At 52.4% G+C, this 24553-nt stretch overlaps 9 protein-coding genes across 9 annotated transcripts; 3 read left to right on the top strand and 6 right to left on the bottom strand.

Annotated features, from left to right (window-relative positions):
• Window positions 1–391: 391 nt before the first annotated feature.
• CDEST_06733 (uncharacterized protein) lies at window positions 392–3853 on the bottom strand. The gene is made up of 2 exons (XM_062922892.1): window positions 2923–3853; window positions 392–2861 (listed from the first exon to the last, which is right to left on the bottom strand). Exons 1-2 carry the CDS (start codon window positions 3257–3259, stop codon window positions 610–612), a joined length of 2589 nt encoding a protein of 862 aa, XP_062778943.1. The 5' UTR covers window positions 3260–3853; the 3' UTR covers window positions 392–609.
• Window positions 3854–5037: 1184 nt separating this feature from the next.
• CDEST_06734 (Putative AAA+ ATPase domain, TIP49, P-loop domain, ruvB-like, AAA-lid domain-containing protein) lies at window positions 5038–6932 on the top strand. The gene is made up of 3 exons (XM_062922893.1): window positions 5038–5198; window positions 5258–5484; window positions 5549–6932. Exons 1-3 carry the CDS (start codon window positions 5190–5192, stop codon window positions 6723–6725), a joined length of 1413 nt encoding a protein of 470 aa, XP_062778944.1. The 5' UTR covers window positions 5038–5189; the 3' UTR covers window positions 6726–6932.
• A 1-nt stretch (window position 6933) lies between these two features.
• Window positions 6934–8488, bottom strand: CDEST_06735 (Putative CD2 antigen cytoplasmic tail-binding protein 2/Lin1). Its single transcript, XM_062922894.1, has one exon. It carries the CDS (start codon window positions 8350–8352, stop codon window positions 6940–6942), a length of 1413 nt encoding a protein of 470 aa, XP_062778945.1. The 5' UTR covers window positions 8353–8488; the 3' UTR covers window positions 6934–6939.
• Window positions 8489–8639: 151 nt separating this feature from the next.
• Window positions 8640–10296, top strand: CDEST_06736 (Putative ubiquitin fusion degradation protein Ufd1). The gene is made up of 3 exons (XM_062922895.1): window positions 8640–8839; window positions 8903–9208; window positions 9270–10296. Exons 1-3 carry the CDS (start codon window positions 8837–8839, stop codon window positions 10113–10115), a joined length of 1155 nt encoding a protein of 384 aa, XP_062778946.1. The 5' UTR covers window positions 8640–8836; the 3' UTR covers window positions 10116–10296.
• A 1075-nt stretch (window positions 10297–11371) lies between these two features.
• On the bottom strand, window positions 11372–12232 carry CDEST_06737 (uncharacterized protein; the record flags this gene model as incomplete). Its single annotated transcript, XM_062922896.1, has 3 exons — window positions 11372–11468; window positions 11525–11986; window positions 12078–12232. The coding sequence occupies 3 exons, from the start codon at window positions 12230–12232 to the stop codon at window positions 11372–11374; spliced, it is 714 nt and encodes a 237-aa protein (XP_062778947.1).
• A 1966-nt stretch (window positions 12233–14198) lies between these two features.
• On the bottom strand, window positions 14199–15637 carry CDEST_06738 (uncharacterized protein; the record flags this gene model as incomplete). The annotated part of the gene is made up of 3 exons (XM_062922897.1): window positions 14199–14247; window positions 14300–14524; window positions 15462–15637. 3 exons carry the CDS (start codon window positions 15635–15637, stop codon window positions 14199–14201), a joined length of 450 nt encoding a protein of 149 aa, XP_062778948.1.
• A 114-nt stretch (window positions 15638–15751) lies between these two features.
• CDEST_06739 (uncharacterized protein) lies at window positions 15752–16110 on the bottom strand (the record flags this gene model as incomplete). Its single annotated transcript, XM_062922898.1, has 2 exons — window positions 15752–15788; window positions 15941–16110. The coding sequence occupies 2 exons, from the start codon at window positions 16108–16110 to the stop codon at window positions 15752–15754; spliced, it is 207 nt and encodes a 68-aa protein (XP_062778949.1).
• Window positions 16111–16613: 503 nt separating this feature from the next.
• CDEST_06740 (uncharacterized protein) lies at window positions 16614–18708 on the bottom strand. Its single transcript, XM_062922899.1, has 2 exons — window positions 18433–18708; window positions 16614–17773 (listed from the first exon to the last, which is right to left on the bottom strand). The coding sequence occupies exons 1-2, from the start codon at window positions 18582–18584 to the stop codon at window positions 16957–16959; spliced, it is 969 nt and encodes a 322-aa protein (XP_062778950.1). The 5' UTR covers window positions 18585–18708; the 3' UTR covers window positions 16614–16956.
• Window positions 18709–21074: 2366 nt separating this feature from the next.
• On the top strand, window positions 21075–23122 carry CDEST_06741 (uncharacterized protein). The gene is made up of 2 exons (XM_062922900.1): window positions 21075–21907; window positions 21963–23122. The coding sequence occupies exons 1-2, from the start codon at window positions 21836–21838 to the stop codon at window positions 22707–22709; spliced, it is 819 nt and encodes a 272-aa protein (XP_062778951.1). The 5' UTR covers window positions 21075–21835; the 3' UTR covers window positions 22710–23122.
• The last annotated feature ends 1431 nt before the right edge of the window (window positions 23123–24553 follow it).

The following is a 24553-nucleotide window of genomic DNA, read 5'->3' on the forward strand; positions in this document are numbered from 1 at the left end:
CTGCCTAGGAAGGCAAGTAGCTATCCTCTCGAGGAATTGCATAGCAGGCTTGCACTGCGCGCTGGTCTGCAGAAATTGTAGAATCAGTGGAAAACCACAAGCTATCTTGGCTGCACCAAGCCTTAGCTTAAGACTTCGAGAGTCATGGAGTACCGTCCTGGATCAAACTAGCTTCGTTCAATAAGACACCGATTAGGGGATAAAAACAACTGACAAACCAAATTTTTCGTCGACCGACCTGCTACCTAACTAGGTAGGTAGTTGTTACTTAATGGATGACTTGGGGTCTGAAGTCGAGATGATTCCCGGTGCGTGAAAGGGATTTTCGGGATTAAGGAGCAGGCAAGTAAGTACCGCCTCCTGCCTGCTTGCCTCCTTGACTAAGTAGGCTGTATTGCAGTAAAGAAGCTGCGTTATCTCATTTAATACCTACAATCTAGGCAGGATACCCATTCAAGGAAGTCTGCCTAGATCTATTGTTTACATATTGTTGCAAAACACAATTTGGTATCTTAAACTAGCCCGATGCGCCGTAGTCGTCCTAGCCATTGGCCATGATCCTTGATATCACTTCTCCGAATGTCAAAAGGCATACACATGCCCCAATCCTCAGTGCCTGCCGTTCGTTATGCCCGCATGCCCTAGGTTAGGGCTTATCTTCCGTTTCTTGTTTGCTGGCTCTTCGCTCGAAGTTACTGCCCGCTCCAGAGCCGCCAGTCTAAACTCTTGCGCCGTCACCTGTTGAACCACTCTCTCGACCTTGGGCCCAACAACTGCCTCACCAGGTTGGAAGGTGCCCATGTATTGAATGATAGCCTGGAAAAGGGTTTCCAATGACAAGTTGTTCATCTGTGAGTCGAGAGTCGTAAAGTTCTGCTGCATGAAGTCCAGTTTCCTCTCTATTTTTTTCTCGGTCGCTCGAAGCGCATCCTCTGCCGTCATTAATCGCCTTCCTGTCGAGAAGAGCTCATTCTCCAGCTGGCCGAACCGTTCAGTGTGTGACGCCTGGCCAGCGCTCGCCAGTTTGGCCGATTCCGATAGGGCTTTGATGCTTTGGTCCGCTATCGCCACCTGATCCCTCAACGCCTCGATCGCAGCCTTCATCGACTCAATCGGCGTGCGCCTCTGGGCAAGTGCATCTATAGCATCCGTTGGTTCGAAAGAGGCGCTGTCAGATCGATACGGGCTCTTCCTAGAATTCGCCTCGAGCGTCTTGAGGCGCATGTCATGCTCCTTCCACTTCCCCTCGAGCTGAACGTTCTTGTGATCAGGAGCAGGTGTAGTTACGCGACTGTTTTCCGAGCTAGGAGTCGTCTTTCGGTCCGACTCTTTCTCGAGCGTCTTAACTTGATCTTCTATGGCCTTGATCCGGGACGAGTGATCGCTTTGCTGCTTCGACGCGGTCTGCAGTGTTGGTATTTGGCCCTCTATGACGTCGAGCCGCCTCTTCAAATCGTCAACCCAACTACTGAATTTCTGAAGGACGGCAGTATTCATAGTGGTAAAGGTCTTTACAGAGAGGAACGAGTCCCCTGCCGGCGGTCTCGGTGTTGTAGATTGTAGCTCCTCAAGAGCTAGCTGTGTTTCCCTCGAGCTCGAGCGTAGCTGCATCGTCTCACATTTAAGCTGCTCAGCAGCTGCTTGTAAGTCTTCAGTGTCTGACTTGAGTCCCTTCGTGTCTGTCCCGAGGTCCTGTGTGTTTGTCTTAAGGTCCAGCGTGTCCGTTTTCAGGCTTTCTGTGTCGTGCTTCAGTTGGTCGGTTACAGACTTGAGCTGCTCCACACTCGACTGGACACCGAACGCGTCGGATTGTAGTTGCTGTGTGTCCGACTGAAGCTGTTGGACACTGGACTGAAGTATGTCTGCGTTCGACCGGAGTTTCTCGTTATCCAACCTGAGCCTGTCGTGGTCTGAGCGAAGCCCGGAGATATCATCTGCGGCCCTCTTGACGTGCTGTTCGAGTCGTGGCAGCGTGGCCGCGATAGTAACACAGCCATCGGTGATCAGGTCGACATCTATCTCGCCAAGTTTCTGGTCATGTCCCGTTACTGTTGCCCCAAGATCGGCCAATCCGCTTCGGCATCGGTCAGCTAGGGTCTTGACTTCTTTCAGATCTTCCGTGGTGACAGTGGCTTCTTGCGGTGCTGGCGGCAGCGGCATCTCCTTTGATTTCTCTTCTTGCAACTGCTTGATCAACGTGCCATGCTCGTCAACCTTTCTCACCAGGGATGGCTTTTGGCTTTGCAGTTCTTGAATTTTCTTCTTGAGGGAATCGTTCTCGATGCCCAGTATCTTACGCTGAGCTATTTCGGTGGACAGTCCCTTTTGAAGATCATCTATCTGTTTTTGTTGTTTTGCCACCTCTTCTTTGTGCAGTTTGCCAAGCGCATCAAGCCGGGAGTTGAGTCGAACCTCGAGACCGTCGGTGGAGCTAGGCTTGGAGACAGACGCAGCCGGGCGACGGTCTTTGTCCTGGTGCAGCAGTTCGGCAACAACCTGAAGCAGGGTGGTAGCGAACCCTTCCGCTGAAGAGAGCCAATGTGAATCTGCAACGTTGATCTCCTTGCGTAAGGCAGCCAAATCTTCAGCGTCCCTCTTCTCGAGCTTCTGGTGACAATCCCTCAGAGACGGAAACTCGGCATATTTGGATCTTGACTGGGCGTGCTCCTTTTCTCTAGTCATGGCGCGCGCTTCAATCGTATTCTTACGTAGCTGCAAGGCACCCTGTTCGTTACCTCGTTGCGATAGCAGTCGTAGAGCCGTAGTAAGCTTGGCTACAGATGACAACTCGCTTGCAGGGCGGGGCGTAGGTGGTGCTGAAGACACTGGCGTTGTCGAAGTGGTCGGTGGTTTTCGCGGCACTGCTTTCACGGAGAACCATTAGCCGTAGCACTCTCTAGAGGTGAACGTAAGCAGTCATACATGATTCTAGGCCACGTTCGGGGCGTGGATCTGTTGAGTTGCTTGACTTGCTGTGCAGTGGGGAAGAGAAAGATCGGTTCGGTGGACGAGGATCGCGGGGCCCGGTCGGAGGTCTCGAAACTTCGACGTCTCTCGGCCGATCACGCTCCGTTTCTCTTTCGTAGTCTCTCTGCCTTTGACTGCGCTCTCGATCCGGAGATCGCGAGCGAGAACGTTCTCGATAGGGTTCTTGGAGGCGGTCTCGACGGTCTGATTCGCCATCCCGACGATTTTGGTAGTCATAATGGTTATCTTGTCTGTCGCGGTCGCGACGACCCCTAAACGACGAAAACGACATGCTGTGAGTGGTATAGACTCCGAATCAAGGTTCGGACGGCTGTTGTCGTCTCCTTCAACATGAAATTACGACCAGACCGCATACTCGGGGTATGTGTGCCGTTGTTGAGGAGTTGAAGAAGCGAAGACGAAGATAGAACAGCTGACAGAAAGAGTAAGGATAAAAACAGGGCAACAACGTCTTATGAGAAGGGGTTGTGAGAAGGGGGTTTTCCCGCAAAGCGCGAGCAATGCACAGTCTTCGGTGCTCGATGCTGGGTCTTTTTTCAATTAATACACGTCTTGGGTCGCCCGCGGTGACGGGAGCCTGCGTGCCCACCTGCCCCACGCGAAGAGCGCGCCTGCTCGAATTGACGAGCGTTGCTTAATTACCCTTTGCCAGGGTAAGTACAACGTGCTTTGCAGCTTCTGGCTAGGGGTTGAGTGCGAGGAACCCTGTGCTGTACATAGATAGGTACACGTAGTAGTATCGGTACGGCTTCAATAATCGGTGGTGCGCTGTTTTAGGATGTTTGCTGCCCCCCCAAGGTTTAAGAGGAAGGGACAGAACTCTACCTATGATCGATGGTGGGCAGAGCATTTGGCGCCAAACGACAACAAGGAACGCTTATGCGGGTGAGGACAAATATCCAAACCCAGATAAGCGGGGGCGTGGTACGAGTATGGACGAAGAAAAGGTATTGTGCTGTGCTAAGTACGGAGTAGAGATCATGCAGTGACCCGAAGTGGGTTTTGGGAGGATGCTGGTAAGATACATGATGTGCGGCAAGACTTGCTCAGACCCCTAGCTGGCGCCAGCGTTTGCACCTCTGGCAATGGAGGGAGCCAAGTTAATATGTACCTGAGCGTAGCAAGTCAAGGTTCTGGACCGGGCCCCCCCTACCTTACCCGTCTTATTTTGCTTGGATTTTGTGAAATGACTGGATCGGTCGAGGGCTGCCTGTTTCGTTTGTTTGTTGTCCATGCTGCTTGCTTTTTGGACCGTCCGGGGACCGAAACGAAGCGAACCGGACCTATCAAGCTGGACCCTAGCAGCAGTGGCGCCAACTGAGATCCTCCCTGGTCTTATCATTAATTTGGGCCTCCAAGCTGCAGTGTTTGCGCATGTCGCTGACCTAAATGGGCCCCAACTAACAGGCCTAACTAACTCATCATTGGCGAAGTCCTCCCCCGGTACAAACTCAACCATCAGTTATTGTTTGCGGTAAGTGTTTGCGTTGTCTGTTGATGAATTGTTTGTCCAAGGACTTCATGGCTTCCTCGTAGCCGCTGACCTTGCTAGCTAATTAAGTACGCCTTTTCCCTCACTAACCACTTCTCGTAGTTACTGCCTACCCAGTTTCGAAACTGTATAGGAGAAACCACAGGTGTGCATTGCTCAAATGATTTATTCCGCCAACATGCAGTTACTATACAAGTAGAAGAAGTCCAGTTGCGAAGACTTTGCCTATCCCAAACACGGCGTTGCAGACACGAAAGGGCGCCACTTCTTGTCTTAGACTATACAAAGGATTATCCACAGCGGATCACCCAATCTGGCAATATTCTTGATAGCTAATGGTGTGAAACTGATCAGCTGCATCTATTAAGACATTGTAATGAATTGGGATCTGGCGGCAACCAAATGAGAGAGAGAGCTTCAAAGTGAGGTGGCACACAGTGCCCAGTCATCACACTGTGGCGCTCAAGCGCTAGCCGCGCCAGCCGTGCCACGCTAGCCTGTGCAGACTGAAGTAAGCGCGTTCCCAAATTTCTGAACGCGCCTGCCCAGCTACTCAGCCTTGATCGCAACTTATCCGTCAATAAACTGTTCATGCGCCCCATCAACGAATATCTAAAGCAGCACCGCCTCCGCTCCATCACAACAGCCAATTGCTACCATTACAACCTTACCGTCGGCTCTCCGAAACAATCGGTGATCTATACTCAAGATGGCTGCGGTATGTCGGCTTCTCCGTTATCATTTCTTCCATTTCACGCTAACAGAACCCGCACGCAGCCCGTCATGACTGTCTCCGAGAGCAAGGAGCTTAGAGGGCTCAACCTCATCGCGGCTCACTCTCATATTCGCGGCCTGGGTGTCGACAGCACAACACTGGAGCCTAGGGCGGCGTCCCAGGGTCTGGTGGGGCAGGAAAAGGCCAGGAAAGCCGCGGCCGTGATCCTGCAGATGATCAAGGAGAGCAAGATTGCTGGCAGAGCCGTGCTGATTGCCGGCCCCCCCAGGTGAGACTGGTTTCCGTACGCTGCGTATACCAGAGGTCATTTGACTGACCATATATGTTTCCAGCACCGGCAAGACAGCCATCGCAATGGGCATGGCTCAGTCCCTTGGACCCGACGTCCCCTTCACGTCTCTCGCATCCTCAGAAATCTTCTCCCTCGAAATGTCGAAGACCGAAGCCCTCACACAAGCCTTCCGAAAGTCGATTGGCGTTCGCATCAAGGAGGAGAGCGAGATCATGGAGGGCGAGGTCGTTGAGATCCAAATCGACCGAAGCGTCACCGGCGGCGCCAAGCAGGGAAAACTGACGATCAAGACGACCGATATGGAGGCCGTGTACGACATGGGCGCCAAGATGATTGATGCCATGACCAAGGAGCGTGTCATGGCTGGCGACATTATCTCTATCGACAAGTCATCGGGCAAGATCACAAAGCTCGGCCGATCATACGCGCGCTCGCGCGACTATGATGCCATGGGCGTCGACACCAAGTTCTTGCAGTGTCCAGATGGCGAGCTGCAGAAGCGCAAGGAGGTGGTCCACACTGTGACGCTGCACGAGATTGACGTCATCAACTCGAGAACACAAGGATTCTTGGCGCTGTTTTCGGGCGACACTGGTGAGATCCGCAGTGAGATTCGTGACCAGATCAACACCAAAGTGGGGGAGTGGAAGGAGGAGGGCAAGGCTGAGATCGTCCCCGGCGTCTTGTTCATTGACGAGGTTCATATGCTCGACATCGAGTGCTTCTCATACATCAACCGCGCATTGGAAGACGACCTGGCACCCGTCGTCATCATGGCTAGCAACAGGGGCAACTCCCGCATCCGCGGAACGGACTACCGCAGCCCTCACGGCCTGCCTCTCGACTTCCTCGATCGCGTTGTGATCATCCACACCAACACATACAACCAGGACGAGATCAAGCAGATCCTCACCATCCGAGCCCAAGAAGAGGAGGTTGACGTTTCGCCGGACGCTCTGGCGCTACTGACCAAGATCGGACAGGAGGCAGGCCTGCGCTACGCCAGTAACCTCATCACGACGTCCCAGCTGGTCTGTGCCAAGCGCAGGGCGAAAACAGTTGAGATTGCCGACGTCCAGAGGAGCTTCGCACTTTTCTACGACCCGGCCCGCAGCGTCAAGTTCGTCTCAGAGTCGGAGAAGCGCTTGATCGGCAACGATGGTGCCGTCGACTTCACCGTCACGAACGGTCATGGCGACGCGATGGAGTTGAGTTAGGCGCGGTAGAATGGTCTTCGTATTGGGCGTTTTTTTTGGGCAGAAAATTAAGGTGGCCACCCCTAGGACTGTGTGATAGATTATGTACCATAAATGTTTGAATGGTAAGCATCGCAACGATGCCAGGAATCACAAAGCTCTTTTGATTCATTGTTTTGTCATTACTCCATATACATTTCGGTACCCATTGACATCGCCTGAATTCGACAAGCCGTCATGCAAACTGAGCAACCCTAGTCCAGCTGTCATCGCCTACGGGCCGGAACTCAACGCCTTCTCCAAAGTATCCGGCGTCCTGCCATGCCTTCATTGTAGGCCCGTCGTACGGCCCTTGTTTGTCGGCATTGTCGCGCCCGTCCGTCCACCGAAACTCCCACATTTTGGTCGACAGATCTTCGCTGGCATCCTCCTTCGCCGGCTCGACCCACTGCTCGCCCGTTTCTCGCTGCCACTCGCGGACAAGGACCTCTCTTTCCTGATCGTAGATCTCAGCGTGGTCTCGACTGAGCAATTTGTCCGCCGCGTCGGTGATGGCCTCAATGGCCTCTTTCCTCTTTTGTTGGTCAGGTGTCAGCTCCTTTTCCTTGTCGACGTCCATGGCCTCCCCGGCGCCCTTGTTCTGTTTCTTGAGCTTCCATTTGGGTATTTTCTTTGGCTTCGGCTGCCCCTTGCCCAGCCTCGCCAAGGCCTCGAGCGGCGTCTCGCCCCTGTCTAACCGTACGATGAGCGCCTTGAGCAGGTCCGTTGTCAGAATATCGTCGTTTTCCATCCGTAGCCTCCGTGCTTCGGCCTCTCGCCTCTCGTGCGCCTCAGCTGCCTTTTTCAGGTCCTTTTTGCTCAGTCCGTCGAGCCACTTATCATGCACTGCGTTCGGATCTGCCGCTTTTCTGATGTAATTTCCATCCTCGTCGAAGCGGCCCTCCTCCTGCTCCTCCTTCATGTTGAAGGCCTCAACCTTAGGTGCATTACGCTTAAGGCCGCCCAGACCAACCTCCTCATCGATGCCCTCCTCCTGGATCGCCAGCTCCCGCTCTGCCTCGTCGTCGCTGCTCTCTTCTTCGTCTAAGCGGATCTGACCTCCGCTTTTACTCTTCAGGTCCTGGCCCTCGATCTGTTCATCGTCGAGGAAGCGTACGGACTTATCCTTTCCTGCCGGCTTAGTTTCTTCCTGTGTCGGTTTCCCTTCTGGCGCTTCGTCGTCGTCTGCAGCAAACATGTCGTCGTCCTCGTCGTCCTCTTTGATCTTGCCCCCCTTCTCGCCTACGCCTCCGCTGCTCTTGGCGTCGTAGTTGTCCAGCTGATCAAGAATGCCAGCGTCGCCGCCCTTCTTGCCCCTGTGCCGCTCGTTGGCGCGCGACTTGAAGTTACGCTCATTATCCGAGTCGCTATCGTAGCCGTCAAGATTGACGGCGCCACGCTTCGTTGCACCCGCGCCGGTGCCAATAACGTCCGCATCGAGGATCGCATCTTCTTCCGGGGCGTCGGGGGCTAGGGCAGAGGGGTTGCGGACGTCGAACTTGAGCTTCTTAGAATCGTGGCCTTCGTCGGCGGCGGCATCATGATGGTGTGTTCGCGCGAATGTCTCGCCGGCCCTTTTGGGGCGCGCGGCAGAGTGTCTCGATGACATGCTGGGCTGCCTTTGCCTGCGGTGTGTCGTAGAATGTATGGATGAGAAACAGAGCCAGGTAAGTCTGGGTGAGCTTGGCTTTCGAGAGCTCCAAAGAAGGTACCCCCAACGCCGGGAATGCAATGTACGAAGTAGGTCGGAGCGGGTACCTCAATGCTCTGTACAAAGTGCATGGGCTTTAAAGTACCGTCCGGGGTCTCGGGCAAGTGATTTTTTAGTGGGTCCTTACCGAACATCCGTGGGTTTCGTCATTCATCAGTTGCCTTTGGGCCCCACGTAAACCGCGGGTCGTCCTTCATCACCTTAGTTTGGGCAAAGCTACCTCTTTCACCTCCTACGCCAATCCACCCACCTGCTTAGATCCAAAAGCAGAAGCTTCCGTCCGAGAGAACTTTCCTTGCTTCAGCGACGAGATTTTTATCGCAAAGCCTGCATTTGCCTCCCTCCATCTCCAAACTACACGTGCCTATCCAGACCGCCCAAGATGGTAAGCTACCTGCGTTGGCGGTCCAGTTTACCTCTTCACCGTAGCTAACTTGAAGCTCCCCAGTATCGCTTCGACCCCAACGAAGCAGACATGTATAATTTCGCCCGCGGTGGACGCCGCCCCATCATTCAGCGATTCGACGAATACTACCGGTGCTATCCCATGGTCATGGCTCCCGGACCCGAGCGACCCGACCTCAACTACGGATCCAAGATCTTCCTGCCTCCCTCCGCCCTGGACAAGGTCTCGAAGCTACACGTTCAGTGGCCGCTGCTTATGGAGATTATCAATGGCGAGAAGGGAAAACACTCGCATGCCGGTGTGCTGGAGTTCGTCGCGGAGGAGGGCAGAGCCTACCTACCCCACTGGGTTTGTGGTCCCCCTCAGCACAATGTCGGCCGTGCCAGTGGCGTTGCTAACCTGGGACCAGATGATGCAAACACTCTCGCTCGATGTCGGCGATATGATCCAGATCAAGACCACCTCTCTCGAGCTTGCCAAACTCGTCAAGTTGCAGCCCCAATCGACAAACTTTCTCGACATCAGCGACCCCAAGGCGGTGCTGGAGAAGGCGTTCAGGAACTTTGCCGCTCTCACCAAAGGAGACATATTCAATTTCGAGTACAATGACGAAATCTACCATGTGGCGGTCCTCGAGGTCAAGCCTGAGACGGAAAAGATGGGCGTTTGTATGATCGAGACGGATGTTGAGGTCGACTTCGCCGCGCCAGTCGGCTACGTCGAGCCAGAGAAGCAGCAGAGGGGCAGTGGAACCAGCACACCCAGAAGCGTTCGTGGCGGTGTCCCGGCCGGTGGCCTGCTACACAGCCAGGGCTCCATGGCCCAGTCCATAAACTACAATGCTATCGCACCGTCAGCAACCGCGACTACCTCCAGATTCTACGGCGAGGGACAGAAGCTCAGCAAGAAGGGCAGCAAGACCTCGACGCCGAAGCCCGCCACTCCCGTGACAGGCTCGTCGGCGAACGCGCCTGCTGTCGTGCCCCTCCCGCGCCGGACGAATGGACCCATGCCCCTACGCCTGCCGCCGAACAAGCTCTTCTTTGGCTACGAGATCAAGCCCGTCAAGACCGACGCCGACAAGGAGCGAGAGAAGGAAGAATCCAATCGCCCTCATTTCGCCGGTCAGGGCCAGACCCTGCGAGGCAAGCGCAAGGGCGATGCCGAGGAGAAGGAGAAGGCGCCTGAGAAGAAGGGCCCTAGTGAAGGAAACAGACTTGACGGTCGTGGCCCGAAGCCCCGCGGCATCGAGTAATATGTTTCGGAGAATGAACCTCACACGGTTGGGTCGATCATAGGCGTTCGGGGACAGGCTGGGCAGTCATTCAGGGCGCATAGTTGTAATTACGAGGGCACCATTCGGGACAGTCGAACGGTGATTAGATCCCGGATATGAAGAATGATTTGAAAAGTAATGCGAGTGTCTTACGAATGAATTATCTCAAGTGGGTGGGTGGTGTGAGTACCTGGCTATACTGATGTGGATACAGACGTTCAATTCGCTGAGCCGCTTGCAACTGATTTCAACCTGGGCAGATGCCGCCAATTAAACTGGGAAAGCATTATATGATTCACAGCATGCCTCAAACACCCCCCCGCCCGATACCGGCTCACGAGATCAAATGTGTTATCTGATGATAAACAATGGCGAATCTCGTATAGATGGCTGTCGAGGATTTCGAATACTAGTTCAAAGTCAGTTGACGCGAAAACTCGCAACTTTGCAAACTAGGGCGCGACGTTCGGAAAACGTTTGACTGGAGAGTTCTATATCAAGCGAAGAGAACAAGCTAGCAAAAAAGCCGCAAGCCTGCTTTCTATAGAGCCCTCATCTCTCGCGAAATCCCGAGGTATCAAACCAACTCCATCCCTTTTGTCCTCACGAATCGTTGTCGGTCGTTCCTTTCCACCCGATGTCCATGCGATGAGCCCTGCTAGCCATGTTCCATATCCAGTGCCACAGACGCACATGCCAAGAGTCACTTTTCCTTGCGACCTTTTTTTAATTTACCGTTCAACTTCCATTTGTCGTCCCAGCAGCCCCTGACCACACCTCTCGAACTCTCTTGCGAGATCCAAAGTCTTTTCCGCTCTTGTGCCACTACCGGAAGCCAACCCAGAGATGGTGTAATCAGTCGGTTGATGTTTGCCGCAAGAAGACAGAAATGCAGTAGAGAGGAGTAAGAAGACAAGGCCGGAAACAAAACATGGAGAGAGAAAAAAGCGAAAACGAAAAGAAGTCTCAAAGAAAAGCGAGTCGATGACTGAAGAATGATGAAAAGGGGCTAGTTTGTGTCCATAACCGCCAGCCGTACCGTGAGCGAGAGCTAAGTGAAATTGGTGTTTGTGCGACTTCATCATCCATCGTTTCGCCAGCGGGGGTCATGCCAGACGAGAAAAAATGAAAGGGAAGGAAAACCATGCCTTTTCTATGGCTCCGTAGCAGAACTACATCTCTCGTGCTTATTAGAGGTAGTTGGCGGCGGCGGCGATGCGGGCCTCGACGCACTCCTAGCCGGACTTTGTGAGCTTGCGCTCCTGAGAGAGACCCCGGATGGTGCTGGCCGCGTTGAAGTAAACGGCGGAGTTGGAGGGGGTTGCAGTCATGCTTGGCGAGAACGTTAGCACCCCTACTAAGGCGAAAAGTGACGGGATTCAACACACCTACGGTCGCGGCGACGACCAAAGTCGTTCTCGTCCTCGACCTTGATGCCGCTGGGGTTGGCGAGCTCAGGCATACCCCTAGGATTCTGGGCGGAATTGACGCTCTCAGCGTCCTTAGTAAGGTCGATTCGCTGACCCTTGAGTCCGTTGATGACCAGAGCGTGATGGGAGGTCTTGGTGCGTTTGACCTTGGGCTTGACGTTCTCAAGGTCGGACTCATCGTCATCCTGGCCATCGTCGACAGCCATGGCGCCAGCAGCCATGGCATGGGCGGCCTGGTTGCCTCTAGGGGTGCGGGTGGCAGAGGGCTGGTTACCAGAGCCGGGGGCCGCACGCTTGCGGGAAGTGGTGGGAGTGGCAGGGCCACTGGCCGAGCCAGAGGCCGAGGCCGAGGAGCCAGCATTTCCACCGGTGTTGGTGCGTTGGCCGTAGTTCTTGACGATGGTCTTGGACCAGCGCTGGCTGAAAGCAATAGTGTCGTTAATCTCAAGTTTCACTTGGTGTAAGGAAGATATGGGAAGGGGAACGATGATGGTCGTTCAAGTGAACTCACTTGAGAGCGTTGATGGTGAAGTTATAGCCCATCTCTGTCATCATCTCGTGGACACGGTTCCAGTCGGCCTTCGGAATCTTGCCATTGTTGGAGGCCTTGATGAAGTTCCAGATCAGGTCCTTCTCGGCAGTGTCAGTCCAGGTGTTCGGAGCCATGACGAAGGCTACTGCAGTGAATGTCTAATGAGTGATTAGTATACTACAAGACGTGTTTTTTCCGACGGGCAATCATGTAGCAAAAGAGAAGCGACAAGCAGCGATTGGGTGTAGGAGTAGTGAGATTCGTGACATTGGTAAGAATGGAAGAAGGAACAGGGTAAATTGGGAAGATAATACAAGCCACGGAAATGAACCAAGTCATTGTATGTCTTGAATGGGTGAAATTTGTTAAAGTTGACGAAAGTGTTAGAGAGATAGATGCGAGGACAACGACGCGAGTTTGACATAAGAGGGTGATCCAAGGGCAGTAAGAAAATAGATAATTTGATGGAAGGGAACTGAAATGCGAGGACAGGAACTGGTGTAAATTCATTGCTGGAAGCCCTCTCATACCACTTCCCTGCTCACAACAAGAGGGGGAAAACATAAACTTCTATGTTTTCCCAGTCAGGATTATTGTGGCATCAGTGAAAGTAAGGGTAGAGAGAAGTGTTTGAAGATCGAAATAAGCAAGACCATGTAGTACACTTACCTGTGTATAGTATATAGCGAGGCTATTGATGCTGATCTTGGAATATTGAAGATCTCGGACGTAGGATGAGAGGTAGTGGTGGAAGAATGTATGTTGAGGTGGAGGAAGTTGGAGGGATACTATTGAGGGTGAAAGAAAGGCTTGAAATATCTCAGTCTGGGGTGAAATCTCCTACATTTGGTGAGTAGGTGGGGAAGGTAGGTGGCTTGGAACAGGCCGGGCACCCGCCTAATAGGGTTATGATAAAACGGGCGAGAGGTATCTTGGGACTGGTGAGGTAGACGGGGAAGTAAGGTGGCTAAGAGCACCCTGGGCAAGCCTCCAGGTCTCTGCCGAAGCGGATGGGCGAGAGGTATTGTGAAGCTGATGTGATGGATGGGGAAAGGGTTATTGTTGGACAAGCTCGGCACCCGCCTCAAAGGGGGTTCTGGCGAACACAGAACAGGACGTAAAGAGATTGAGCGTTACAAAGCATAGCTTTCAAGAGTCGTCCTGAAAGAGGTCAGTTAGGGGAGGTAGAAAACTAGCTCTAAACGAATCAGACACAGATCTCGAAGGGCTTCCTGCAGAGCCCATAGGGGTGGTGTATCCGCATATGTAGCATCAGGGGTTGGCGAAATTGACGAGAGCCATTGATGGTACTGCTCAACTCTGGTTGGCTAGTAACACTACATCTTGAGCTATGAAATGTTGTGGGAATTTAAGACTGATAAGAACAGGCTTGCCTTGGCCACGTTCTACGCAACTTACTATACCAGAGTTAGGCTGATAAGGTGGGAGGAAGAGTTGAACTTGCCTGGCATGTCTTGTTACTATCAGTTGCTGTAACCAAATCATCAAAATCCCATACTGGTTGTTTGGCAGTCAAACCTAATCAGATAGCTTTGAGTAGCTTTGAATACTGCAGGCATTTCAACTGACCTATTGTTAGAGACATGATGCCCCCATCGAATACAAAGCGCATCGGGCCAAGGATCCGACAATGGAGCAGAGAGAATGGTAAACAATGAAGTGTTTGCATAGTTGGTGGGAGCAGAAAGGGCAGAAAGGGGTATGTTTGACAGAACAGAGGTACAACTCGTAAATGAGCATACCAAAGTCTCCATTCTAGGTTGTGAGAGTTAGCAAGAACCAAAAACAGGGAAACGATTCCACGACAGAGCCCCCTTGTTGTAGAAACAAGCAAAGTTTCTCAATTTCAGTAAACCTTTTCCGTTACCTGAGGCAAGTCATGCCTATTGCATCTGCCAAATCATAGAGAATGGAGCAAACCCCCTGCCAATGCCAGAGATATCCTCAATCCAATTCTGTCTTCCCAACCTATCATTCATCCAACCTTCCTTTCATTCCCTGAAAAGTATGTGTATCCTCTTCGATATGCGATGGCGGTACGTTTGATGTATGTATGTGGTCGACGGTTTGGATACAGGATTAGACCTCAGCGTCATTATCCTCGTACTCAAGGGCCTCCATCTTCATGCTATAAACACATCGTCAGCTTCACTCTTGCATACAGCTAGGAAGGCACTTACTCGGGCTTCTTGGGAGTGCGGGGCTTCTTGGGGATAGGAGTGTCCTCCCGACCCTCGTCATCCTCATTCTCCTCGGCGTCGTCGTCGGTCTTGGTTTTCTTGGAGGGCGTCTTGCGCTTGCGGGGAGTGGTCGCCTTCTTGGTAGCCTTCTTAACGGGAGTGCTGCTGGCCTCGCCGCTGTCACCAGCGGTCTGCTCCTTGCGCTGCAACTTTTGGATGTGCTGCCTGTTGTAACTATTAGCATTTATCATTACACAAATGAATTTGTGCCGACTAGTAATGACACCAATCATATAGAGAAGAGACCAGTTGAGACAGGAAAGAAGTACATGGCAGCGCTTGCGTTGTAGGTGTAGCCCTTGCTGTGAACAACAGCAAGTGCAAGGTCCCAGTCCTCCTTGGAAGGCTTGGTAACCGTCAGCAAGGCGACCAGTAGATCGGAGCGAGCCTTGTCGTCCCAAGTAGTGACTGGAGCCATAATGACTGATGCTTGATATGATGTTGTGTAGACGCGGTGACGTGATGTGTGGTAGAATTTATGACAGAGCGATGGGAGTAAGTGCGCAACGGTGGAAGTTGGTAGAGAAGGAGGAAACTTGTAAGGGCGATGGGACAGTTTTGTATAGGAGGGCGGGATGGTTTCGGAAGGATGGGGCCTTGCAGGCAGAAGTGGAAGGTGGAAGAGAGAACAGGAAGAAGGGAAGGCGCACTTGAGAGCAGAGGCCGTGAAGCTGTGGCCGAGGCAGTGAAGCTCCTCAATGATGGCAGAGTACTGCTCGCCGCTCGGGGTCATTGTTTTGACCATTGCGACCAAAATTTGTTGGTCAATCTCAGGAGTCCATCTCATAGTTGAACGAGACATTTTTATTGTGGTTTGCACAACGACTTGTGTGTTTTGCTGGGATTGTAGTTGTGGATGTGTAGGTGAGAAAGGTTGGTTGAAGGTGGGCTAGCCGGTTGAGTGAGTGTGGGGGAGAGAAGAGAGAGAGAGAGCAACTGAGAGCAGAGCAGAGGGTGATATAGATGCCGGAACAGAAGGGAAGGAAGCGATCGGGAAAAGAGAAAGAGGTCTTGAAACTAGAGAATTGGGGGAGGGGAGGGGGGGGGGGGGGGGGGGGGGGGGGGACACATGAGCAACAACAAGTAACGTCGTATTACGCACCGAATACCCTCCCAGGTAATGTCGGTGAAGCCCCAGAGATGAACCTTTTCGATGATCGAGTCCTTTGCCTCCTTTGAGAGACCTTCGCCCTTGGCAATTCCGTAGAATCCCATCACGAGGGCCTCGAGAAGGGCTGGGTTGGCCCACTTGCCAGCAGGAGCGGCCTTTTCAGACATTGTGTTATGTTGCGCTTGTGGATGTTTGAGAGCGAGGAAAGCTTCGGCGAAAGTCTGTGGAATGAAAGGTGGAAGAGATGGTGTGTCGAGAAGTAAAGAAGCAAAGCAGGAAAGTTATAGGACGGAAAAGGGCACGTGAAGGTTGCGGAGGCTGAGAACGCGATAGAAAGCCTCTCAGGGAAGAAAGAGCATGGGAGAAGGTTCCAGACGCGCAGATTGCAAGAGCGTGTCGGCAGGCGCGCGAGAAAACGAGGAAAGAGCCAGAAGAAAAAAACGCAAGAAAAGAAACTGAGGCCGACTTACCGGATGCCATCCCAGGTGGTATCCTCAAAGCCGTCGCGATGCATCTTCGCCTCGATCGTGTCCTTGGCCTCCTTGCTGAGGTTGCCCTTGAGCTGGCCGTAGAGGGCGAGCATCAGGCTGTGGAGGAACTCCGGGTTGTTCCACTTGCTGATGACCTGCTTCTCAGACATGTTGGCGGTATTGCTGCGATTGATTTGTCGAGGGTGCTGCAGAGCGAGTGTATTGCGATTTTTGAGGATTGCAATAGACAGAAAGTTGGTGTTGAGGAAGGAAGGTTGGAGGAGGAAAGGTTTGAAAGACCATTCAAATGCTCTGCTCCAAAGGAGTAACTTGACACGGAGAAGGAAGCTGCCCGGTGTCGAGTAAGTTATCACGGAGCCTCACGGAGGGTCATGGAAGCCGGGCAGCCGGGGCTGTCTCGGAGGTGTTGTGTATGGGTTGCGGGGCCGTTCGGCCTGTCTGAGCGGCGATGCTCATGGAAACACAAACTGGTGGTGAGTGAAGAAGTTTGAAGACCTGCCTACAGAGCATGGAACCTTCCCAACAATCTATGGTGGCTGGAGGAGCAGGGCAGATGTTTGAATGAAAGGTCAATGAAGGCAGTTCTTCATGCTAAGCGTAGGCAGAAACGACATAGCAGAGAAGACACTTTCAAGCAACGGAACAATGTGTGGTGGCTAGCAGACTCTTGTGTATTTCTTCTCCAGTCAGAGACTGTAATCTCGACGGAGACAAACGTTCAATGCCAGCCTGAGACAAGTTCTTTATACACTGGAATATGAGAGAAAAAGGAAATAGTCAATCGAACCGAACTCCAAGCACCTAATCGTGTTCATAACCTCGCTTCTGATGCCGCTACCGCTTTGATGCAAAACGCCTTGATCTGACAAAACTGATACGGGGCAGGAATGTCAATTTGCCTGGCCTTGTGGATCTGGTGGCAAGTCTTGACTTGAATTGCCGCTGAATGGGCCCTCGACCATACTAGCAGCTGCCAATGGGGCCATATCTTTCTCCTACACCTCGCCACCATAGCTAAAGCTGTGCGAGTCTGACCCAGTAAGACCAGCTGTTGGATACTCGGAAGCGTAGCCGTCAACGGAAGGGGCATCGCTGTGGGCGGCCAGAGCTAAGACAGCTTCGTCATCAACAAGAGACGGGTCCTGAGGGGGGTTGTCGAGCTTTATTCTCTTAGCATCGTGGCCATCCTGCTCGTCATCGTTGTCTTCCTTGAGGGACAAGTCGAGTGAGTCCTCCTTAAGAGGGAGATCCAAGGATTCTGGCAACGCATCAAGGCCATCGGGCATTGCGGGTGGCTGTTCATGGGACTGGTCTTCTTGTATTGACTGCTCATGATCGTGCTGGTGGCCGGGCTGGTGATCAAGCTGATGGTCGAGCTGGCGTTCGGGCTGATGCTCGGGCTGATGCTCGGGCTGATGCTCGGGCTGATGCTCGGGCTGATGCTCGGGCTGATGGTCTTGTTGGCTGTCCTGTTTGTGATCGGCTTGTTGTTCGGGCTGGTGTTCTGGCTGGTGTTCGGGCTGATCATCGGCCTGTTCTGGAAGAGAGAGTTGACTGTCGTGAAATTCTTGGGCAGGCCCAAACTGACCCGACTGACCGGGTTGACCAGGTTGGCCCAGTTGGCTAGTTTGACCAGGAAGAGCAGGAATCGACATCGGCGCAGGTTGCTGGGGCTGCTTTTTGGGCCTTCCACGACCTGGACCAGGACGTCGAGTAATCGGGTTCAAGGTAGGATCAACCTTCCGAGAGCTGTCCGGGCTCCCACTGGTCTCGGCCTTGTGCTGAGCGCGACGAAGACCTTGGAAGTGTTGCCTATGGGATGTTAGCCGCTATCGAGATATACCATAAGTACCCATGATCAGATTATTAAGGGCATCAAACGAGTTTGAGTGGTAAGTGCAAAATGTTGTGGGCAACACTGACCCCGCCCAGACAGCTGGCAGGAGTTGTCTCGCATCTGTTTATACAAGAAGTGGCGTCCGAGGTTGCGTTAAAGTGGCACAAAGATGACAAACGGACCAGAGAGCGAAACTTCGGCTCCCGTCAACTTTCCTCGACATCCACAAAGTGATTACCACGGTGCACGCGAAGGAAGTAGAAGATAGCAACAGACATAAGAAAGGTGAGAGAAGGACCTATAACCAGATAAAATAAAAAGAAAAAAATTCCTTGAGGAAACGAGGGTTATTATACTCTGCTGCGTTCTCCCCCGATTCGTCTTCATCTTACTCGCGATTTGCTTAAAGGTAGACATGGCCAGCAAGTGGAATTGGAAGTGTTATAGACATAAGGACGCTTGGGAAAAAGGCAGAGATAGTGACAATAGAGATCAAGAAGGACAGTGCGCGCAAGTGCGCCGAGAACGATAAACACCTCCTTTGCGGACAATGTGGTGTCGCCCGGGTGCCGGTCGCACCGGTGCTGGACGGGCGGGAAAGTATGAAAGACACTGATATAAATCGCAAACGTACCTACAACCCTCGTTGGTAAAGCCATAACCCAGGGTGCGCATGTGGTTGCCGATGGTGGTCCATTCCGAGCCGCTGATGACGCCAATGTTCTTGACGGAGAGGATAGTGAAGAAAAGGTCCTTGTCGGCCCTATCATTCCAATTTTTGTTCATGGTGACGGTAACGGAGAGGATCGGATGTATGCGACGATGATAATCGCGACTTATACAATTGAAAGTGGATGGGCTCGAAGGTGTCTACACGGTGGAAGACGAGAAATTGGTAGTGTGCTGACGACTGTACCGGAGGTGTTCGTCCCTCAAGTCTCCATTCGAGGGGAAACACTGGAGAAAGGTGTGGTCTCGGACCGGTTCAACATTTTGCCGAGAAAGAGGCCTCTTCGCATGCACTTGCTGTAAGGGCTTTTTGAGCTCAACCAAGAAGAAAAAAAGATATTCTGTATTCCGATAGAATTTCCATGTTTGTTTCAAACTTTTGAACAAACACTTTCGTTACAGACAGAATCTGTGTCTCGATATTATAAGGTCCAAAGACACACTGGTGGAACCGTGGTGGGATGCCATTTTCTCGAATGTCTAGACTCCCCGAAGTTTAACCGTGTAGCAGCACTAGGATGGCGGTTCTAGCGGGTACCAACGCAATCACATCATTGGCCGAACTACATAGCTCTCAGCGGGCTGGCTGGCCGTGACATGTCGCGATTTCGACACTGGTGGTGCAGTTGACTTTATTTTCGTGCTGAAGCAACGCTGAGGCTTGAGATTTGAAAGGCTTCCATCTTTACTCACCTTATTTTACTCTTCTGGTGAGGAATGAAAGAGTTTGCAACATGTTGATTATAGAGACGAAATGAAATATCGAATAAGGCAACGTTTCTGTCAAGTGCCTGATTGTAAGACATCGCGCCCAATGCTCATGCTGGTGGTCCAAGGGATGTCGACGTTGGCTTCGGAACGTACCCATGGTGCACGCCGACTCGCATGCGCCTCGAGTCGTGGTGCAGATATCGGCAAGATTTGGCAATAATCGCGAACTTGACAGAGCCTGCAACAACCCGAACAAGCAGGCCAGCGACATAGGATCATTCATTTTCTTGATCTCCCCTGGTCAACTACGTGATCTGCACCGAAGCTGGTCCCGATTCCGCCGGGGGGCCCTTCAGTGCTTACCCAGGGCCCCTCCCCTGACAGCGCTGCTTTTAGCGTCCGGTCCCATAGCTTGAACAGCCTAAGGTCAGTGTGGAGAACCGATGCGGCCAGACCTCAGGCAGCACCTGCGGGCCCGCACTTTGGGCGGTGCACCAGTCTGTCCCATCACGTGGTTTCGTGGAAAGCTGGCGAAAACTCGGTCGCACGGTGCCCCTCCCAAAGTTCGCGAGAACGCGTCTTCCAACCACCTCACCTCATCCCACCAACTTCACCGCGTGTCACCTGGATAAAAATGAGGCCGTTTTGCAGGATAAATCCCCTTTTGAGAGCTCCAAAACACATCTATACACTTTTCTACAATTTTACCGGATCTCCGAAGCGCTTTTGCTCGTCAAATGGCTATCTAGCCGTTCAATTGCCAGATTGGCCCGTTATCTCCATTGACCCCTCCCCTCGCCCGCTCACATCACCAGCATACGGCATACATGTGTTCCAGACACGGGATTGAAATTACGACACTATGATTGACTGAGCTGCGAGTCCAGGGGGTAAACTAAATTGGACCAAGAGGCTCGAACTCTGTTTGCCATTAATCGCCGTAACCTGCATCGCAGCGGTCCGTCGCCGCAAGTCCCAACAATCCTTCCCTAGCAGAACACCCTCTCAGGTACAGGGTCAGCCCCTTTCCCCCTGGGTTTTTTTTTCTCGCATCTTAATCCAGGTTTATCATACGTGTCAGCTGGCATCATGCGTCGTCAGAGGTACGTTCGTCGATTAGAGGCGGCCCAAGTCTGTTTGGCGACTCGATGCGGGAGGGCCGCCAATGAATAGTGCGCGAACTGGATGCTGCAACATGGACATAGCCAATCGCCCCAACCACCTCCATTTCCAAAGCTACACTAATTGAGAGGTGAGTCACACACTCCATGTCGCGCTTCCGTCTCATGCCATCAAGACCCCTGTTCCGTTTGCGGGTGGTGCGCTGGGCGTTCCTGGATCTCGCGTTAAGGTGGCCCGTTTCACCGACTCAGGAAAAAATCTCGCCCCAGCTTCGCAAAAGTTGCGTATGCCCATTGACGAGTCAATTCTGCCTGCGAGTGCAAATGGCAGATATCAATTAGCGGTTGCATGTCAGTGAACACGCTAGCCTGGGACGCCTTGCGATTCCGGGTCTTCCGCTTGAACCTTTATTCGTCAGGTAGAGTCAAGTCCTACTCCATCTTGCCGGCTGAGGGCAGGGCGGCGAGCAAGGATCTTCCCCAAAAAACCACTAGGAAAAGCCAGGGAATTCCAAACCACTTTACGCGAATGAGAGATGACACGGCCCCGCGCCGCGACACACCCACGCTACCTCGACTCTCTCTCTGTCTCTCACAGCACCCCTCCACCATTTCATCAGTGCTCGGCTAAGCTGCCATCAAAACTTCAAACCGTCCATCCAGTTCAAGGGTGGATGCCATGCACATGCACCTCTACCTCTCCACCCCCTCCATAAACGTCACACACCCCCTCCTCAAGGACATGTGTCCCCGTCAAAGCCTGGCCGTAACTCCAGGCAACAAGGAACTATTTTGATTCCTTGTCTCAACCAAGGGCTTTGCCACTTTTACACCTCAATAAAATGTCGGCCCAAGCGCCGCAGCGCCTGCCCTGAAAGCATCTTCCTTCGCCTTTTCTTCTTCTTCTTTTTTTTTCTCATACTGTGCCCGTACCGATCCAGCTCCGCTGCGCTTCCGTCTCTCCACAGCTGCCACGGCCTGCCCCATCGAGTTCGGTCTAGGGGGGCAGCATCAAGCCGACTTGTATATCCCATCCCCTTTAGCTCCGTAGTCCAAGGCCCTCCAAAGCACCTATAACTACTGCTGATGTCCCGGGGTCGTTGTGCTGACTTCTGGCGACTCCCTCCTTGTCTGCCTCTTTTGTCCGCCTCGCCTTCATTGCCTTCCACACCAACAGGTGACTGGGTATCGCCTCTGGTGGTTGCACCATTTCTAGAACGCAACCTGCTGACTTGGCTGCCATATATTTGGGCCTCGTCTTGCCTCACCAATCTTCACAGTGACTCATTTCCTTCATTTCACCTCCACACCTGCCTGTTGCGTGCTGGATGATTGGGTCGAGCCAAAGCTTCTGCATCCATCGCTGTGCACTTCAAATTGGTCCTCTTCCTCGAGGTCACCGGTCTCATCATCGGCATCTACTCTCATCTCAAAGCTTGCGCAACTTGAGACGGCAGACCGTTCAACGGATCCAACATGTCGTCCGCCACAGACAACCAGATGACGAGGTTTCTTTTCGCTATCTTGAAACAGAAAAACTTGAAGGATGTGAGTGCTTCCGATGGCAATTTGCCTCGAACCTCAGCTTACCTTGAGTGTCTAGATTGACTGGAATGCCGTTGCCCATGACCCGATACTGGCACAGCCCATCACCAACGGCCATGCCGCCCGCATGAGATACTCTCGTTTCCGCTCGGCGATGCTAGGTCTCGAGCCTCAAAAGCGCAACAGGGCCACCGCGAACAAGAATCGCGTTACGAAAACCAAAAAGGAGCAAAAACCACCACACAAGAGAGAGGAGGATTCGGGGAATGAGCGGGTCAAGCCGGAACCAGGGACGCTCGAGTCACTTCGCCACCATGCCGAGGCTCGCCCCAGGTCTCCTGTCAAGGTCAAGCAGGAACACAGCCAACCCCCATACCGGCAACAGTTCACGCCAACCTCCATGGCATCACCCACCGCTCCGGAATGTCAACCGGTCTTCCAATCGAGAATGCTCACGCCCTGCAGCGACGACATGTTCTCGGCACCTCACAGCCTGCAATTCAGCCCATCCGCCAGCCTCATGAGCGCTCACCCTGCCTTCGATCTCCCTCAAGCCATGTCCTGTGCCCACGACCAAGATCACCACCAGAACGCGCATGACCATAACACATGGGCCCCAAGCCCCATCTACTCGGCTTTCGACGCCGCGTACGATATTGAGGGGTTTGGCGTCGGTGCCATGTGCGACCACCAGCATGTCCAGGGGCATACGAACGACATTCACGGGTCGCCTGCGCTTGGCTCCCTAATGCCGGAACACATGAACATCAAGAACGAGAACTGGGACGCTCACTTTCACCTTTAGTCGATGAAAGAAGCTAGGAGACGGTGTCAAATGTTCGGAGATGGGGAGGGCCATCTTATACGAAGTCGGGGTCCAGGTTGGGAAAATTGGTTGTCTCACTTAACTGCTGGAATTTTTCTCTCACGTACCCACCCTTTCTCTCTATCTCTCTCCCCCTCTATTGTTTCTTGTGCCGGTCACTTCCCTCCCCCATCCCCGCGTTTGGATTGCCAGATGGATGTACTAATGATGTAACGCACACCTGGACGGCGTTTGGTTTTCCGGCTTTGGCCTAGAATGTTATGGCGCTCCCCCGGTAGAAAGGGGAGGCCTTTAGAGTCTTTTACCCTTTTTCTCCTCAATGACATACAATGATGATTTCGATGATGAGTTGTCTACTTCCATTTGACGTGTGCTCTTTATTGGCGCTCGGCCGTTGTTTTATAGCCTCAAAAATGCAGACAGTTAGGTTCGTGTTATTGCAGATTTATCCCAAAAGCTTTGTAACATCTTGAGCTTCTGAAAGGAGTCGGTGGCTGGAGTCGGGCTCGTTGTATCACCCCTCCTTTGCAGTAGTTTATATCAACGATGAACCCAACCCTGTCAAAACCACATTCTGGTCCACAGAATCAGGCTCTCGCAAAAAGACCGCAGACCCTCTCATATGCCTTTTCAGCATCCCGAGAGTCCAGCTAATAAGTCAGCGAGTTCCACAACATGCTACCAGACAAGCCACCATGGCAGCGACTTGAGTTTCGTCGTACTATCAGCCTTGTGGCCCCTTCCTCTCAAGTGAGATTCATTCAGAAGTTTTCTCTAGTCGCGTGCACAGAGCCGAATCTCCTGGGCCAAATCATCAGCTGTCATGTATAGACAAATCACGAAGACAGCAATGGGGCGGTTAAGTAGGTTCTTGCGGGAAGCTCGATCGCGAATGAAATCCGTCTTGTATCAAATGCTAAGTCTGTCGAAACACCTTATTATAGCTAAACTATGAGAAAGACGTATACTCATTGGGCGGTTCTACGTAAATTGACATTGCTCGATGGATTCGTGGCATGTTGGTACGACTTTGGCCTCTTGAGCGTGGTTCAGCGATCGCGTATCATTTGCGAGGATTTGAAGCCTAGGGAGTTTGCTTATCTTATGTGATTGTATCCGACCTGGGAAGGGTGCGTTCACACAAGCGTTTTCAATCTCCTGTTAATCGACAACCAGGGGATGTGGACCTGTCAGTAATTTCACTCGACCGCCCACGGATAACATAACCCTCCAGAGTTCGGATACTCACCGTAACGAAGACTGCACACCTCGCCAGTTTTGGTGTCCTGGGGGCGTTTGTATCAATCGTATTTACCTGAGTGCTGTTGGCCTATCCCTTTCTATTTGGCGTAAAAGTACAGAGCGGCTTGGAGTGTGATGATCGAGATTAGAGAGCATGACATGGAGGTTTTCTAAACTTATTCTCTCACTTTTTTTGTGCCATGCCAGCGCCAACGACAACTGTGTTGAGGTTGACGTTGACTTGGTTCCTAAAGTACAGTTCAAACCACTCCATGATGGCGACTACCTACGAGTTTCCGTGTTTGGAAATTTACTTTCTAAACTACCTACGATACACTAAATCAAGAGCACAGTGTTGCTTCTACTACGTTTTGACGTAGTGGAAGCTCTTGTATAACGCCATCCTTGTAAGTCAATTTTGGTTAAGTTCGTCATTGTAGGCATGACATATTGTCTCAAAGTTCATAGACGCCTCTAAAAACGTTACATCTCTTGGGCGTCGTCGAGTTCGTTAGCAACAGTTGTAGTCGTCGGAGACCACATTTGGTTCTAAGAGACGATCGAACTCACGGATGAGCCTC

The sequence above is a fragment of the Colletotrichum destructivum genome, chromosome 4, assembly GCF_034447905.1.
Source record: "Colletotrichum destructivum chromosome 4, complete sequence".
Lineage (NCBI taxonomy): Eukaryota > Fungi > Ascomycota > Sordariomycetes > Glomerellales > Glomerellaceae > Colletotrichum > Colletotrichum destructivum.

Bases quoted from the DNA above. Each gene is read 5' to 3' on its own strand.
- CDEST_06741 (XM_062922900.1), top strand. From the start codon at position 21,836: ATGTCGTCCGCCACAGACAACCAGATGACGAGGTTTCTTTTCGCTATC. The intron at 21,908-21,962 runs GTGAGTGCTTCC...TTGAGTGTCTAG, and splicing joins AACAGAAAAACTTGAAGGAT to ATTGACTGGAATGCCGTTGC.
- CDEST_06735 (XM_062922894.1), bottom strand. From the start codon at position 8,352: ATGTCATCGAGACACTCTGCCGCGCGCCCCAAAAGGGCCGGCGAGACA.
- CDEST_06736 (XM_062922895.1), top strand. The intron at 9,209-9,269 runs GTTTGTGGTCCC...ACCTGGGACCAG, and splicing joins GAGCCTACCTACCCCACTGG to ATGATGCAAACACTCTCGCT.
- CDEST_06740 (XM_062922899.1), bottom strand. From the start codon at position 18,584: ATGAACAAAAATTGGAATGATAGGGCCGACAAGGACCTTTTCTTCACT. The intron at 17,774-18,432 runs GTACGTTTGCGA...AACATCCCATAG, and splicing joins TTTACCAACGAGGGTTGTAG to GCAACACTTCCAAGGTCTTC.
- CDEST_06734 (XM_062922893.1), top strand. The intron at 5,485-5,548 runs GTGAGACTGGTT...ATATGTTTCCAG, and splicing joins CTGATTGCCGGCCCCCCCAG to CACCGGCAAGACAGCCATCG.
- CDEST_06733 (XM_062922892.1), bottom strand. From the start codon at position 3,259: ATGTCGTTTTCGTCGTTTAGGGGTCGTCGCGACCGCGACAGACAAGAT. The intron at 2,862-2,922 runs GTATGACTGCTT...CCGTGAAAGCAG, and splicing joins CGAACGTGGCCTAGAATCAT to TGCCGCGAAAACCACCGACC.